The sequence below is a fragment of the Octopus bimaculoides genome, chromosome 9 (genome assembly GCF_046866305.1).
Source record: "Octopus bimaculoides isolate indiv1 chromosome 9, ASM4686630v1, whole genome shotgun sequence".
NCBI lineage: Eukaryota > Metazoa > Mollusca > Cephalopoda > Octopoda > Octopodidae > Octopus > Octopus bimaculoides.
The window spans coordinates 90592230-90611568 of record NC_142936.1 but is presented as its reverse complement, the minus strand read 5'-3'; the positions used below and the strand labels follow the sequence as shown (position 1 = coordinate 90611568).

Sequence of the window (19339 nt, the reverse complement as noted above, 5' to 3'; positions counted from 1 at the left end):
TATACATACATACATGAGACTATATATATACATACATACATGAGACTATATATATACATACATACATACATGAGACTATATATATACATACATACATACATGAGACTATATATATACATACATACATACATGAGACTATATATATACATACATACATACATGAGACTATATATATACATACATACATACATGAGACTATATATATACATACATACATGAGACTATATATATATATACATACATACATGAGACTATATATATACATACATACATACATGAGACTATATATATACATACATACATACATGAGACTATATATATACATACATACATACATGAGACTATATATATACATACATACATACATACATGAGACTATATATATACATACATACATACATGAGACTATATATATACATACATACATACATGAGACTATATATATACATACATACATACATGAGACTATATATATACATACATACATACATGAGACTATATATATACATACATACATACATGAGACTATATATATACATACATACATACATGAGACTATATATATACATACATACATGAGACTATATATATATATACATACATACATGAGACTATATATATACATACATACATACATGAGACTATATATATACATACATACATACATGAGACTATATATATACATACATACATACATACATGAGACTATATATATACATACATACATACATACATGAGACTATATATATACATACATACATACATACATGAGACTATATATATACATACATACATACATGAGACTATATATATACATACATACATACATGAGACTATATATATACATACATACATACATGAGACTATATATATACATACATACATACATGAGACTATATATATACATACATACATACATGAGACTATATATATACATACATACATACATGAGACTATATATATACATACATACATGAGACTATATATATACATACATACATACATACATGAGACTATATATATACATACATACATACATACATGAGACTATATATATACATACATACATACATACATACATGAGACTATATATATACATACATACATGAGACTATATATATACATACATACATGAGACTATATATATACATACATACATGAGACTATATATATACATACATACATGAGACTATATATATACATACATACATGAGACTATATATATACATACATACATGAGACTATATATATACATACATACATGAGACTATATATATACATACATACATGAGACTATATATATACATACATACATGAGACTATATATATACATACATACATGAGACTATATATATACATACATACATACATACATGAGACTATATATATACATACATACATACATACATGAGACTATATATATACATACATACATGAGACTATATATATACATACATACATACATACATGAGACTATATATATACATACATACATGAGACTATATATATACATACATACATGAGACTATATATATACATACATACATGAGACTATATATATACATACATACATGAGACTATATATATACATACATACATGAGACTATATATATACATACATACATGAGACTATATATATACATACATACATGAGACTATATATATACATACATACATGAGACTATATATATACATACATACATGAGACTATATATATACATACATACATGAGACTATATATATACATACATACATGAGACTATATATATACATACATACATGAGACTATATATATACATACATACATGAGACTATATATATACATACATACATGAGACTATATATATACATACATACATGAGACTATATATATACATACATACATGAGACTATATATATACATACATACATGAGACTATATATATACATACATACATGAGACTATATATATACATACATACATGAGACTATATATATACATACATACATGAGACTATATATATACATACATACATGAGACTATATATATACATACATACATGAGACTATATATATACATACATACATGAGACTATATATATACATACATACATGAGACTATATATATACATACATACATGAGACTATATATATACATACATACATGAGACTATATATATACATACATACATGAGACTATATATATACATACATACATGAGACTATATATATACATACATACATGAGACTATATATATACATACATACATGAGACTATATATACATACATACATGAGACTATATATATACATACATACATGAGTATATATATACATACATACATGAGACTATATATATACATACATACATGAGACTATATATATACATACATACATGAGACTATATATATACATACATGAGACTATATATATATATATATATACATACATACATGAGACTATATATATACATACATACATACATGAGACTATATATGTACATACATACATACATGAGACTATATATGTACATACATACATATATGAGACTATATATGTACATACATACATACATGAGACTATATACATATATACATACATACATGAGACTATACATATATACATACATACATACATGAGACTATACATATATACATACATACATACATGAGACTATACATACATACATACATACATACATGAGACTATATATACATACATACATACATGAGACTATATATATATACATACATACATACATGAGACTATATATATATACATACATACATACATGAGACTATATATATATACATACATACATACATGAGACTATATATATATACATACATACATACATGAGACTATATATATATACATACATACATACATACATGAGACTATATATATATACATACATACATGAGACTATATATATATACATACATACATGAGACTATATATATATACATACATACATGAGACTATATATATATACATACATACATGAGACTATATATATATACATACATACATGAGACTATATATATATACATACATACATGAGACTATATATATATACATACATACATGAGACTATATATATATACATACATACATGAGACTATATATATATACATACATACATGAGACTATATATATATACATACATACATGAGACTATATATATATACATACATACATGAGACAATATATATACATACATGAGACTATATATATACATACATACATACATGAGACTATATATATACATACATACATACATACATGAGACTATATATATACATACATACATACATACATGAGACTATATATATACATACATACATACATGAGACTATATATATATATACATACATATATAAGACTATATATATATATATATATATACATACATACATACATAAGACTATATAAATATATATATATACATACATACATAAGACTATAAATATATATATATACATACATAAGACTATATAAATATATATATATACATACATACATAAGACTATATAAATATATATATATACATACATACATAAGACTATATAAATATATATATATACATACATACATAAGACTATATAAATATATATATATACATACATACATAAGACTATATAAATATATATATATACATACATACATAAGACTATATAAATATATATATATACATACATACATAAGACTATATAAATATATATATATACATACATACATAAGACTATATAAATATATATATATACATACATACATGAGACTATATATATATATATATACATACATACATAAGACTATATATATATATATACATACATGAGACTATATATATATATATACATACATACATGAGACTATATATATATATATACATACATGAGACTATATATATATATATATACATACATACATGAGACTATATATATATATATATATACATACATACATGAGACTATATATATATATATATATACATACATACATGAGACTATATATATATATATATATACATACATACATGAGACTATATATATATATATATATATATACATACATACATACATGAAACTATATATATATATATATACATACATACATGAGACTATATATATATACATACATACATGAGACTATATATATATACATACATGAGACTATATATATATATATACATACATGTGACTATATATATATATATACATACATGTGACTATATATATATATATATACATGAGACTATATATATATATATATACATACATGAGACTATATATATATATATATACATACATGAGACTATATATATATATATATATACATGAGACTATATATATATATATATATACATGAGACTATATATATATATATATACATACATACATGAGACTATATATATATATATATATACATGAGACTATATATATATATATATACATACATGAGACTATATATATATATATATATATATATACATACATGAGACTATATATATATATATATATATATATACATACATAAGACTATATATATATATATATATACATACATAAGACTATATATATATATATACATACATACATGAGACTATATATATATATATATATATACATACATACATACATGAGACTATATATATATATATATACATACATACATGAGACTATATATATATATATATATACATACATACATGAGACTATATATATATATAGATACATACATACATGAGACTATATATATATATAGATACATACATACATGAGACTATATATATATATACATACATGAGACTAAATATATATATATATATACACACACACACACAAACAAACAAACAACTATATATACTCGCACAGATGCATATATAGGATATAGAGATCAGCAACAAACACGGGAACAGGCAAGGGAATTACAAATGACATTTTTTCAGAATGTCAGAGATGTGTCGTTTAATGTATAAAGTGAAGTACTTTGGAGTCTGAAATTGTTTAATGCACTATGGAATCCAAATTGATGTCACATACCACACACAAAGAAACGGTTTAGACACTTAAGAAGGCTTGGACTGTAAGGGGAAGTAGAGCGGGATGAAGGAATGTTCCATATACTTTCGGTAACCATCGTTATGAAATAACTTAATGTTAAACATTAGAAACTTTTTAAAGATGATATCGATTCAGAAGTCGAGATACTTGCAGAGTTAGAGTTAGTTGCTAACCTTAGGTGGGTCGTGGGATTAAACCCTTCACTAAAGGCCATCAGATCTCAGGAGTTCTGGGCCTGACCAAGCTGACTTTGTAGAAAAGATATTTTTTAAACGTTTAAAAGAGGATGGAGGTTTGTCATCCGCGAACACGTTTACATACCCAACATACACATACACTCATATAGACACATACACATATATACACACACACACATATCCACACACATATATATATATACATATATATTCACATATACTCGCATATAGACACAGATATACATAATATACACACATGTACACGCACAGACATATACATATGCACACAAACATTATATACATATAATCTGGTTGTACTGTTTCACTACACATGTGTGCGTATGAAGCAAAAATATTTATACAGGTAGATAAATATTATTCATAAACCAACGACTGACGCATTTTAACAATAAACACTCGAAATATTCAGAGTAATACAGTTTCATTTAAATGTGACATGGCAAATATTTATTAAGCATTAATAATACTTAGATTAACGATCTCTGGAAGACAGATCAAAAGCTAAAGTAGAGTTCGTAAACAGGGACGAGGTGAAATCGATCGCCAAAGATGTTAAACTCCCGCGCTATTAGTTTCTGACGACTTTTAATAAACGACAGGGAAAACAGAAGCGCTGGGGGGGAGGGGATACTCCTCTCACACACAAAAAAAAGCAATTCAAACACAAAGGGTCTATCTCCCGCCTCCCCACTGCCATATATTTAAATTGTCAAGTAATATATTCCTAGTTATATGTATATATATATGTGTGTGTGTGTAATTAAAAGTTTTGTTTTTTATAAGCAAAAAAAAAAAATGAACATTAAACCAAAAAGTCTCACAAGTATAGAATGAGATATTTAAAATAATTTTATTGAGTGACTTCGAAGTTTCATCAGTGGTTGGCCTTGTGCAAATGAGTCTGAATATATACACACACATGTGTGTGTGTGTATATATATATATATATGACATAAGTCACGAGTATATATAAACAATATGTAAAATCACACACATATACACTGTGTATTCATAGATATATGAACGAGTACAATTTAATAGAATGTAATTATATATATATATATATATATATATATATATATATATATAACATCTCTTAATATATATGAACAATAGTAATTCCACATTTACTACCAAGAGACAGTGGGGTTTAAAGAAATAAGGGCACAAGATGTGAACCACTATTTAAAACCAAATAGTCAATAAAAACGGTTTAAATACGATGTTTACAACAAAGCGGCATAAAATATCCCCAACATATATATAAGAACAAAAAAAGACTGAAAGACTTTGAGAACGGTTACAAGGAAGAAAATGTAAAACAGCGATTCCACAAAGAAAGGATCGAAGACTTCGACTTCATATTTAAAGGATTCGTATAGAATTTCTAAGGAGACAGTTGACCGGGTTGGGGAGTGGATTAATAACTCACCTATTTCCAATAAACTCCTTTCCTAATTAAAAGGAAAGTGTTTTGTAAAACAACAAAGACAATATAATTTGAAAGGTTGTAGCTAATTAAGTACACAATTAAAATTAGTTTCCAATAATTTTTATAATTTTAATATACATGAACTACCAAGGTATCGGTCTTGCGTTGTCATATAAGTCTGGCACATTATACTACAATGATATATATATGTATATATATATATGTTTGGCTATATGCGTATATAAGTTAATAAATATATAAAGAACTACATCGTAGTAACTATTTAAAACAAATATAAACACGCACATTATATTCACATTTACTTTACGATTGATTATTGCTAAATCTATCGAAGTCAGGTATCTTCGTGCTGGTTGTTTTTTAAAACCAATAAACATTTAAAAAGAAAGTTGTGAAGAAAGCGTTGGTTATTTAAAGAGTTTACGTGGAATGTCGAATAAACAAGAGCAAATAGAATATAAATATATATATATATATATATTTATGTGTAGGAGAGATAGAGAGAAGTGGGGGGTGAAAAATTCCACTCACTGGTTCCTCGTGTTCTGGTAAACTCTGGTAATGTATATATGTCTCCTCTTGATGTTCTCTTTAATAACGATGACGGCCAAACTGACTGCGTATAAATGTACGTGTTTTCAATGTATCCGTCTGTATATATGTGTGTAAAATACTTGTTTTACTAATGCGTCTGTATTTCCGAGTGTCTGACATATGACACACACACACTGCGAGTGCGTGTATATATGTAGGTGTGTGTGTTCATATGCTATTTATAACATTAGCATTCATACATATGTATATGTTTGAAATGGGTTTTACACACAACTGTACAACTCTGCCGACTGTCACCACCTCTACCGTCACTGCTCCTCTGCCTCTCTGTCCCCACCACCTCCGCTGTCATCATCACAGATCAACCACTACCCTCATCATCATCAGCATCGTCATCGTCACAGCTTCTGTTCTACTAGTTTCTAACCCTGTTTCTTTTATTGAAAGCATCATGACTATGGTCAGACGCGTTCCAGTCGTGACCATCTGTTCTTTCTGTGAGGTTGTCTAGGGCTACATTCATTATCCAATATGTTCCGGCTTTGTTTAAAGACGGTGAGGTGGGAGAGCTGACTGCTATTTCTAGCACGTGTATCGTCTATTACTACCAGTAGTAGTAGTAGTAGTAATAACAGTTGTTTGTGTTGTTTAGCCCCAGGCCAGCCTTCCTGCTATGACCATCTTCGTCGTTTTTTAGGGATATGTCTATGACTACCCACCTTGTCTAATGTACCATTTCTTTTTTGAAGATGGTTGGGTTGGATATAAGTTAAGGGTGATTTTTTTAGTTGCTATTTCTAGCAAGCCGAGCGACCACGTAGAGGCTCCCTCGTTGGCTAGTAGTAGTAGTAATAGTTACTTAATGGCTATAAATTCCGTTCCAAGATACAGCACACGGATGTTCTGGAATGCATAATCATCAGTGATGTTTCTGTGAGTTTTCACAAGAATTTCGGGGTTTCCAACATCAAACCGCCTCCCTTCTTGTAGTTTACCCAGCCGGGGGAATTGACCCACTCCCAGCTGTTTCCAGCCAGTCAAGCTCCCTCGTCAGCAAATATTTTTTTGTAGTACTAGTTTATCATTTAATGATTATAACAACCACAATAGATACAAAACTAAGAATTTTTTTCCTGGGGAAAAAGTCACGAGAACTTTTTTTCCGCTTGTTCCATTGTTCTTTTTTTTTTTTTTTTCCATGATATCCGGATAAAACGTGTAATGCTTAATTTTAAGGACATCAAGTGTGTAATATACGTATATTTTGTCAAGTAGAGTTGGCTTAATAAAGTGATTTAAAAATCATGTTCAATTACTGTAATCTATAATTTATGGTACTTAAATGAAAATGTATTTTTTCTCTTTCTTTATTAAAAATTATGAAACTTTTTCTGCGACTTTTTTTTCGCAACATTTTTTTTTCTGTGATTTTATTTACGTTCATCAAACATGTTGTAAAGTTAGTTTTAGTTAGATGTTAGTAGTAGTAATAGTAGTAGTAGTCGTAGTAGTAGTCGTAGTAGTAGTTGTTCTGTGATGGTGCTGGTTGTGATCAGTAGTGGTAGTAGTAACCATAGCAGTAGTAGTAGTGGTTGTAGTAGTAGTTGCAGCACAAGATGAAACAGTAGTAGCGGTAGTGGTTGTAGTTCTGTACTAGTGGTGGCTGTGAGTAGTAGAAGTAGTAGTGGTGGTGGTTGTAGTAGTAGTGGTGATTGTGGTAATGGTTATGGTGGATGGTGATGGTGGTAGTAGTAGATTAGTAGTAGTGGTGGTGGTGATGGTGGTAGTTAGTAGTAGTAGTAGTAGTAAACTAGTAGTAATGGTGGTAGTTGTAGTAGTAGTGGTGGTTGTGGTAGTAAGTAGTAGTGGTGGTGGTAGTGGTTGTGGTGGCGGTGATGGTGGTAGTAGTAGATTAGTAGTAGTGGTTGTAGTAGTGGTAGTAGTAGTAGTAGTAGTAGTAGTAGTAGTAATGGTGGTGATGGTGGTAGTGGTAGTGATGGTGTAGTAGTACTAGTAGTAGTAGTAGTAGTAGTAGATTAGTAGTAGTTGTGGTTATGGTGGTAGTGGTGTTTGTGTTTATGGTGGTAGTGGTTGTGGTGGCGGTGATGGTGTGGTGGTTGTGGTGATGGTAGTAGTAGTAGTAGTGGTGGTTATGGTGGTAATGGTTGTGGTGATGGTGGTAGTAGTAGTGGTATGGTGATGATGAAACAACGACGACAGACTAAAAGCTCATCCAACGAAACCCGCTCCCTTCCAATGTCGTTAATCTCTTAATCTTTCGCTCGCCGTTTTCTCTTCCGTCACATATTTCGCATAACAATGGAGACACAAAGATTACGTTATCCGAATTTTTACTATTTTTTTCGGCTCCATAAAATATCTCAGCTGAGTGAACCAACGAGTCCTCCGACCTGGTTTTTCCAACGGCTAGAAATAGCAACCAAACCTCGTCTAAGACACGTGTTCAACTGACTTAGAACAAAAACAAACAAAAAAGGAGTGAGGGGGGGGCGAAGGAGATATTGTACGATATAATCTGAGATTATTTACAGCAAGACAAGATTGCTATGGCCTTTGATCATAGATGTGTCCAATTAAGGCTGACCGCGGGTTAAAATTACTACTACTGGTGCTTATTCTATCTGTCTTTCGCCGAACCGCTATGTTACAGGGACGTAAACAAACCAACAGCGATTGTCAAGAGGTGGGATTGGAACAAACACAAATACACGTATACATACATACATACATACATACATACAGTAATCCTTTGCCATAACGCGGTTCACCTATCGCGGTTTATTATATATATATATATATATATATATATATGTATGGGAGAAGCGTGTGTAGAGAAAGAAGGAGAGGTAGATATATAGATATACATGATGGGCTTCTACGCAGTTTCCGTCAGCCAAATTCACTCACAAGGAATTAAGGCATTGATTGACTCCGAATCGATCAATGATTGTAAACCAGTTGTTCCGGGTTCGGTCCCACTATGCGGCACCTTGGACAAGTTTTTCCTATTATAGTCCCGCGCAAACCTATGCTTTGTGAGAGGATTTGGTAGACGGAAACTGAAAGAAGCCCGTCGCATATATGTATATATATGCATGTATGTATGTGTGTGTATATGTTTATGTGCCTGTGTTTGTCCCCCCCCCCCCAATATCGCTTGACAACCGATGCTGGTGTATTTACGTCCCCGATAGAATAAGTACTAGGCTTACAAAGAATAAGTCCTGGGGTTGGTGCTCCAGCATGACCACAGTCAAATGACTGAAACAATTAAAAAAAAGGGAAAATGAATATATATATATATATATATATATATATATATATATACAAACACACACACACATATATATACACACACACACACACATACCCACACACAACAGTCTTCTATCAGTTTCCGTCAACCAAATACATTCACAAGGCTTTGGTCAGCCCGAGGCTATACGAGAAAACACTTGCCCAAGGTGCAGCGCAGTGGGATTGAACCCAGAACCATGAGCTTGGGAAGCAAGCTTCTTACCACATAGCAATGCCTACGCCTATTGCGTCTCGTAATATATATCGGTTCGGCAAAAGGAGACCGATAGAATAAGTACCAGACTTTTCAAAAAATGATAATTACTGAAAACTCTTCAAGGACATTATTTACATTCGACAGATATTTGTCCTCACCTTGTTTGTAATAATAATAATAATAATAATAATAATAATAATAATAATAATAATAACTGGGTACTGCACACATTCTACGCAAAACACTTTCAATACAGTAAACATAAGAGCACCACAGCAAACCACAGCACATACCCAAGGCGCACAGAGCTGCGCTCGGTAGTGAAGTGAAAGCACGTTATAAAAATAAAACTACTGAATAATAATAATAATAACAATAATGATGATGATAATAACAACAACAACAACATCGAAAATACCTTAAGAATGAGAACCTGGGTTCGAAATTTCCCCCAAGACACCTGATGAAGGCTGGAGGGTATATCAGCCGAAACGTGTTTAACAACAAACAAGATGAGGACAAATATCCGTCGAATGTAAATAATGTACATAATTCCTCATCTCTTAAATATAGAACCACCCTTCAAGGAGTTGTTCGAGCATGGCCGCAGTTTAATGGTTGCAGCAAGTAAAGGAAATATACTCACCGTCTGACGTATTTAACTTAGTTTCTGGCTCTCATTAAATTGTTGCGGAAGTGGCTGAGTATCCCATAGAAACTTGTACCCTTAACGTAACCTTCACGAAGATTCAGTCGTGAAGTGGTCGAGGGGTGCTGGCGAGAAGGAAGTCCGCTCCGGACGACACTTTATTGGGGAAACACTTTTGGACCTGCTGTATAAGCTTAGGGTACCATGATGGGGTACGCGAACTCAAGGGCTTCCCCTGGCGGCACACGCTTCAGCTACACCACTAGTTGAACCCTTGAGCTATCGTTGCTGTGCGTCAGGCGTGTTAGGGTTAGTTTATGTCTTTTGTTGATAGTGTGGGTGGCTGAGTGCTCCTCAGACTTTTGAGCCCTTAATGTAATCCTTAGACAATCACAAAGTGGGACGGCGTGTGTCAAGACTGAACCTAGTGGCCCTTTCAATTACAGTCCATCCGACGAACCTCCATACTGTTGCCTTCTAAACCGGTTTCACTCACAAAGTTTGGGTTGTTCGATTCAATGGTAGAATGCGTTTGGGCAATGTAACCTGCAGTGGAATTGAACATGCGACCTCATGACCGGGAAGTCAAGTTCTTAACCATTCGGTTATGACAATGTCTAGGTGCATGATTCTTAGTTAGAACGGAAGGACTGTCTTTTTCAACTTACTTGCTCGTAATCAGCTTCGGTGCCGTTAGAGCTATGCGCGCGCGCGCGCGAACATAAGCAGAAAAGGCAGATATACAAACGTAGGTGCAAGGAGTGTATTTACATAGAATATTGTGTCTAAAAATACAAATAAAGGAATGATGTATTCAAGTCTTTACGGCTGTTTCGGATAAATAATGGCTGGTGTTATAATCATGTATATTGTATATATTATGTAAGCTCGTACTTACAGTTGACTTCCTACATCAGTGTTACCTGCCCTGGATGAAGAAGCTGGAGTTTCTGTTTCCTTTTAAACATTACTTGATGGCCATCTAGACTACGCTTGCTTAAAAAATTTTCAACACACACTTTATATATACATGTGTGTGTGTGTATATGTATGTGTAAATGTGTGTGTATATGTGTGTATATATATATATATATATATATATATATATATATATATATATATATATACACACACATATACACATGCGCATGCGTGTATGTATGTATATATGTATGTATGCGTGTTTTTTAAGAAACTGACACAGTCCCGCAATACACCTAGTTCGTCATGATCCAATGGGCTTTTGATCAAAAGCGTTCCAGCTGTGACCATACAGCCTTTCTTCGGAGATTGTGCAGTGACACTAAGCATTCGAAACCCTGTCAGCTCTGTAACGAGAAAAGGCCACGGCATATCACTTTCCGTATTTAGCGACGACGCTCCTTATTAGCCGATCTTGGCCCACATTTCAGCCAATCGTTGTTCTGGCGCATAAGATCAATGAAAAATGTTATTATCCGTGCCAAATCATGGTTATAAATTGAGATGCGCAGAAAACACAAGCCAGAAGAGCCAGAGGACTCATAGAGGTTTTTGTGGTTGACGGGGAGTGATGCAGCTATGACGTCTTGGAAAAAAGTTCTCCAAGTTTCGCCAAGCATACTTTCACACACACACACACACTAGCTACTAATATTCAGCTTAACCCATTACCTACCAGTGATCTCATATGAGATCACTTAAAAATTACAAACTTCGTAATTATCTGTCAATATTTACACATATCTAACCTTTTTGCTATATCTACTAGGTATATTTCTCTGATATTCAAATGAGGTTTGCTAGTTTTTCACCGAATATCTCGCTTATTTCTATTTAAAATGTTATTTTGATCATTCCAGCGTGTTTCTAAGGCTGTTTTATGCTAGAAATCAAAGTTTCATAAAGAAAAATCCAGTTAATAGAATTATGGGAGGTAATGGGCTAACAAACTTTCTGTAGAGCAACAATTGTAGCATGAATGTGTAAGGCTGTGTGGTAAGAATTCTGCTTCCCTATCACATGGTTCCGGGTTCAGTACCACTGAGCGGCACCTTAGGCAAATGTCTTCTACTATAGCCTCAGGCCGATGAAAGCCTTGAGAGCAGATTTGGTAGACGGAAACTGAAAGAAGCCCGTGTGTGTGTGTGTGTGTGTGTGTGTGTGTATGCGTGCGTGTGTGTCTTTGAGTTTGTCCACCAGTCCACCACCACTGCTTGACAACAGGTGCTAGTTTCAGTTCCTGTAACTTAGCGGTTCGGTGAAAGAGAACGATAGAAAAAGGACCAGGCTTAAAAGAAAAGTACTGGGGTAGATTCGTTCGACTAAAACTCTTCAAGGTGGTGCCCCAGCATGACCGCAGTCTAACGAATGAAACAAGTAAAAGATAAAAAAGATAGAAAGATAAGGCCATGACTACCACCACCATCACCACCACCACATCAACGCTACTACCACTACTATCATCATTTCTACATCAACAACAGTCCCTCACCACCACCACCACCACCGCTACCACCACCAAAATGCCATCTGCCCCATCAGTAGAACTTTATCCAACAACACATTGGCCAATCACTGGCATTACTTTGTCTTCTTTCTCGAGTCCGTTTCACGCTACTACAACAGTCTCTGATTCTTTGACTTTGCCGATTGATCCCTCCTTTGAGGTTTCTAGTTGTGCTTCAGCCCTAGGCCAATCCCTAATTAAGCAAACCTACGGCTCAAATGTTTTCCAGATTTGACCCGTCATTTTGTCTGCTTCCAGGATTCCGTGCTTTTTTTTTTTTTTTTTTTGCTTAAGATGGGAAAAAATACGATCGTCGCCGCTATTACCAATGCCACTGTAGCTGCCGCCGCCGCCGCCGCCGTACTCACAACCACCACCACCACCACCACCACAACACCGCTGCCGCCACTATCACACCACTGCTGTGCCATCACTTCCATCAACCGCCGCCGCTGCCACCACCACCACTATCTGTTACTCTAAACACCACTTCACTCGCTATTCCCGCTGCCACCACCACCACGCCAACTCTTACTCCTACTGCTACTCTCACACGCTGTAACTTCCATCAACATTCTTCAAGATCGTAGTTGATATCAGACAACTCAAGTCGCAATAATATTCTACTGTGTAGATTAGCAAAGTCGGTTGAGCGTCGGATAAAATGCCACTTTTTTTTTTCTTTTTTTTCTGTCTCTTTACGTTCTGAGTTCAAATCGTGACGACGGTGGATTTGTCTTACATATTTCCCGGTCGATAAAAATAAAGTAGCTCTCGGAGTTTGAACTCAGACCATAATGACGGACGAAATGCCGCTAAGCATTTTGTCCGGCGTGCTAACGATTCTGCCAACTCGCTGCCTTACTATGATGATGATGATGATAATAATAATAACAATAATAATAATAATAATGATAATAATAATCCTTTCTACTATAGGCACAAGACCTGGATTTTTTGTGGGGAGGGGAACAACTGATCACATCGACCCAGTACTTAACTGGTACTTAAATTATCGACCCCAGTACTTAACTGGTACTTAATTTGAACTCAGAACGTAAAGACAGACGAAATACTGCTAAGCATTTCGCCCAGCATATACTAACGATTCTTATTTCTTTATTGCCCACAAGGGGACAAACACGGACAGACAAAGGGATTAAGTCGATTATATCGACCCAGTGCGTAACTAGTACTGACTTAATCGACCCCGAAAGGATGAAAGGCAAAGTCGACCTCGGCTGAATTTGAACTCAGAACGTAGCGGCAGACGAAATACCGCTGAGCATTTCGCCCGGCGTGCTAACGATTCCGCCAGCTCGCCGCCACTGTCCCATGGAAGAATATTAGGTTGGCTGTGTTTGCCCCGTATTGCTGTTCTTATTGAAACATTCCACCAGTATTCTTTATTTTTAAATGCGTGAATATATTCTGGTTTTGATATGATGTCTGGACAAGTTTTGTAGGATAGCATCGTAAATAGTTTTTGCAACAATGTCATATCTCATGGCAAGGTAGTACCTCGCGGACATTTTGGGACAGCTACTGATGATGTGGGTGACATCTTTCTCAATGGTATGGTACACCCAGCATGTCTGCTACACTGTGGAAGTTTGTAAGGCGGCGAGCTGGCAGAAACGTTAGCACGCCGGGAGAAATTCTTAGCGGTATTTCGTCTGTTTTCGTGTTCTGAGTTCAAATTCCGCCGCGGTCGACTTTGCCTTTCATCCTTTCGGCGACGATAAATTAAGTACCAGTTGCGTACTGGGTCGATCTGATCGACTGGCCCCCTTCCCCAAAATTTCGGGCCTTGGGCCTAGAGTAGAAAAGAATGTGGAAGTTTGTAAATGTCATGTCAGCCTCTGGATATTACTGTCTCGTGTCCGAGGACTCATAGGGCCGGTTAACCGGTTTCCATGGCCTAAATGAGCGAGACCACAACATACCCCATGAATGAGATGCCAATACGTCGCAGGGTTACTCATTTACAGTTGAGTGAATTAAAGCAGTATGAAATGAAGAATTTTACACACAAAAAAAAATCAATGCACCACCCGGTCGGGGAATCGAGACCGCGATCTTTCTATCGTGAGGACAACATCTTTACCACAAGACCACGCGCCTTCACTGGAAGTTTGTAGGCATCTTTATTGATCAAGTATTTTGTATTATCTCCTGTGCTTGAATAGCTAAGGCGTATCCTAGGGAGAATGTGATATCGGAGATATCAAGGAGAGAATATTTTCCCAGTCAATACTGTGAGTATCCTCTATTTCATGGGATGCTTACCCATGCATAACTTTCTGCTGATATTAAAAGAGTTTCCCACCAAGTAGGTAAGTGCAGCTATCCTTGGGTTACATGGAACAGCTGTACATACAGAAAACCTATTCCGGGATTCCCTCCATACTCTGAAGATGATATTATTTTAACAGTTGAATTTATATACAATGCATTCGTGTCTCCTTTTATTATTCGTATTAATCAGCCTACAGCAGTTATTCATTAGGTGTTACGCGGAGTAGATGGAACAGGGACAACTGAGGAAGGGAAATATTCTTTATGTTGCATGTCTCGTTTTTCTGGGGTTTTTTTCGTTGTTCGAAAAGAAGTTCGTTTTCTGTCTTCATCTTTATGTTTTCGTTTCTCATTGTGTTTAACGTTTTTTGTGATGTCCTGTACCCATATATGCATGTATGTATACATATAGATGTAGGTATGTACATATATGTATGGAGATATGCATATATTTATATATTATTTATGTTATAATATGATCTGGCTCTCAAATAACGTTTGAACTGACCATGTGCCTCTGGTTTCAATTCTCCGTTTAATAGAGATCTCAGCATCACAGATGATGTGGAAGATGTGTGTGTGTGTGTGTGTGCTCGCGCGTGTTAAACTTGGGAAGTCTGCTACAGAGACATTGAACATACTACGGCAAGCTTACGGCGACGAGGCAATGGGTCGTATACAATGTTCCAAGTGACACGAGCGTTTCAAAAAGCGGAAGAACGTCTCTGGAATGCGATGAGCAATCTGGAAGACCTGTCACGAGCGTCAACCCCGTAAATGCATCGAGAATTCGTCCCCAGGGTCAGACGGTCAATCGAGAGTTCTACTGCGATGTTTCGAAGCGCTCGAGGGAAAACATTTGGCGAAAGCGACCGAATCTGTGCAACGCGAAGAATTGGATTCTTTACGACGACAGAGCACCCTGTCACCGAGCGCTCCTCACTCATGAGTTTCTCACCCAAAACAACATGGCATTGTTTCTGTACCCGCCCTATTCACCAAATTTAGCACCTGCAGACTTCCATCTCTTTCCCAAGATCAAAATGTAGCTCAAGGGTCACCTTTCAACACCGTTGTCGAAATCCCGAATGAATCGCAGAAGGTCTTCAACTTGTCTACGGAAAACGACTTCCAGGTCGGATTCCAAAAGTGACAAGAACGTTGAGACAGGTGTATTACTGCGCAAGGGGACTATTTCAAAGGATATCATGTTAAAACTTAGGTAAATAAGTTATTTTTTATTAAAATTAACTAGACGTGGAACTTTTTGATACCACCTCATATATATGTGAGGCGGGGGCGCCTGCGTGCATGTATTCCTACCATGCAGGAATTTTGAAAGGTTCAAAGCAGCTGCGGTGGAGGAGAAACACCAAAGAAGGAAAGACTCATCGTCACGACCATCATTTGACTCAGCCCTATATGTCCACCGTAAGTGTGGCCAGAGCCTAGTGCTTAAGGATCGGTTTACATAGACACTTAAGGGCCGGTCACTCTTCCTCATCATCTGCGGACATGAAGAACTGCCATCATCATCATCATCATCATCATCATCATCATTTATGTATGCATGCATGCATATTTGTATGTATGTATGTATGTATGTATGTATGTATGTATGTATGTACGTATGTACACTGTTGGTCTTCGGGGACTGAAGACCGGCAGTTGACTCTACACTCGCGCAGTTCATACATACATACATACCTATATACATACATATATACATACATACATGCATACATACATACGTGCGTGCGTCTGTACATACATACACGCCTACATACACACATAGATGCATGCATACATACACACATATGTACGTGCGTGCGTCCGTGCGTATATACATACATACATAGCTGTGTACACACAGATGTATAAATACATACATATATGGATGCATGCATACATAAGTACATACATGTATGCATGCATGCAAGCATACATACATACATACATACATACATACATACATACATACGGAACTTTCGGAACTTTCGGAGCTTCTATATGACTGATCGGCCACGTCTTCTCTCACGCCATGTTCTTGATCATCGTCGACAACGACGGACGAACGAATAAAAATGTACGGGTCTCCCCCAGTTTGTGCAGTTTGTGTGTTTTGTGTGTGTGTGTGTGTGTGTGTGTGTGTGTGTGTGTGTGTGTGTGTGTGTGTGTGTGTGTGTGTGTGTGTGTGTGTGTGTATGAGTGCGTCCTTTAGTAAATATAAAACCACGTAGTCAAATCTATTCTTTTAAAGAAATATCAGAACTTATAAAATATGAAACAATGTCATAAGAGGGGAGAGAGAGAGGGGGCGGAAAGAGAGAGAAAGAGAGGGAAAAGAAAGGCGGGAGAGAGGCAGAAGGGTGTGGTAACAGCAAATCATGAACAGAGGGAAATATAAAAAGAAACAAGCGTTCATTTGACCTGATCCGATCGTACAGTCCAGATTTGGGGTTGAGCTATTTTGGTGAGCATTGTCTGCGGAATCGGTTTGGCTGTCTTACCGTTCCTTTTCTTTCCTCTCGTTGCGTTTCTAATTCCTTTCTTTCTAATTCTTTTTCTTTGGGTGTTTGTATGTTGTGAGGGTTTTGTTCTCACACGAGCAAACCTGTTGAATGTCGTCACTTGGGCTGAGCAGTAGTGACCAAATTATCTCGGCAACTTCATCGCAAAGCTATGATGATAAACGCTGACTTGCCATCAAGGCGAGAGACGACAAGAATAGAAAAGATAGAAGAAATGGAAGATAGATAGATAAATAGATAGATAGATAGATAGATAGATAGATAGATAGATAGATAGATAGATAGATAGATAGATAGATAAAGCAGGGAGGGAAAGAAAGAAACATGTAAAGGTATAAAGGGATGGAGAAAGAAACTAAAAAAAAGAAAAGAAAAAAGATGGACAGAAGAAAGAGAAAGCAAAAGAGAAACAGAAAGTAAAGACTAAATGGCCAAAAGTGGAGGGATGAGAAGAGACAAAGACAGATAAGGAAAGATGGAGAAATCAAATATCGTTGTCTTAAAAGAGGCGTTCTAACGATGTCACGTGACAGGATTTGGTCGTCTGAATTTCATTGCCATTGTTCTA

The 19339-nt window shown here is 34.9% G+C and overlaps 1 protein-coding gene across 3 annotated transcripts in view; it reads right to left on the bottom strand.

Annotated features, from left to right (window-relative positions):
- The window catches only part of LOC106867896 (uncharacterized), a 90863-nt gene extending 71965 nt beyond the window's left edge, over positions 1 to 18898 (bottom strand). Inside the window, exon 1 of one of the 3 annotated variants that reach the window (XM_052970869.2) lies at positions 18671 to 18898. In XM_052970869.2, the coding sequence (XP_052826829.1) occupies positions 18671 to 18721 (51 nt within the window). In that variant the 5' untranslated portion in view covers positions 18722 to 18898. Of the gene's footprint in view, positions 1 to 7246; positions 8521 to 18670 lie in introns of those variants that run through there. The other 2 variants (XM_052970870.2, XM_089358025.1) reach the window with 2 other exon arrangements.
- Between the last annotated feature and the right edge of the window lie 441 nt (positions 18899 to 19339).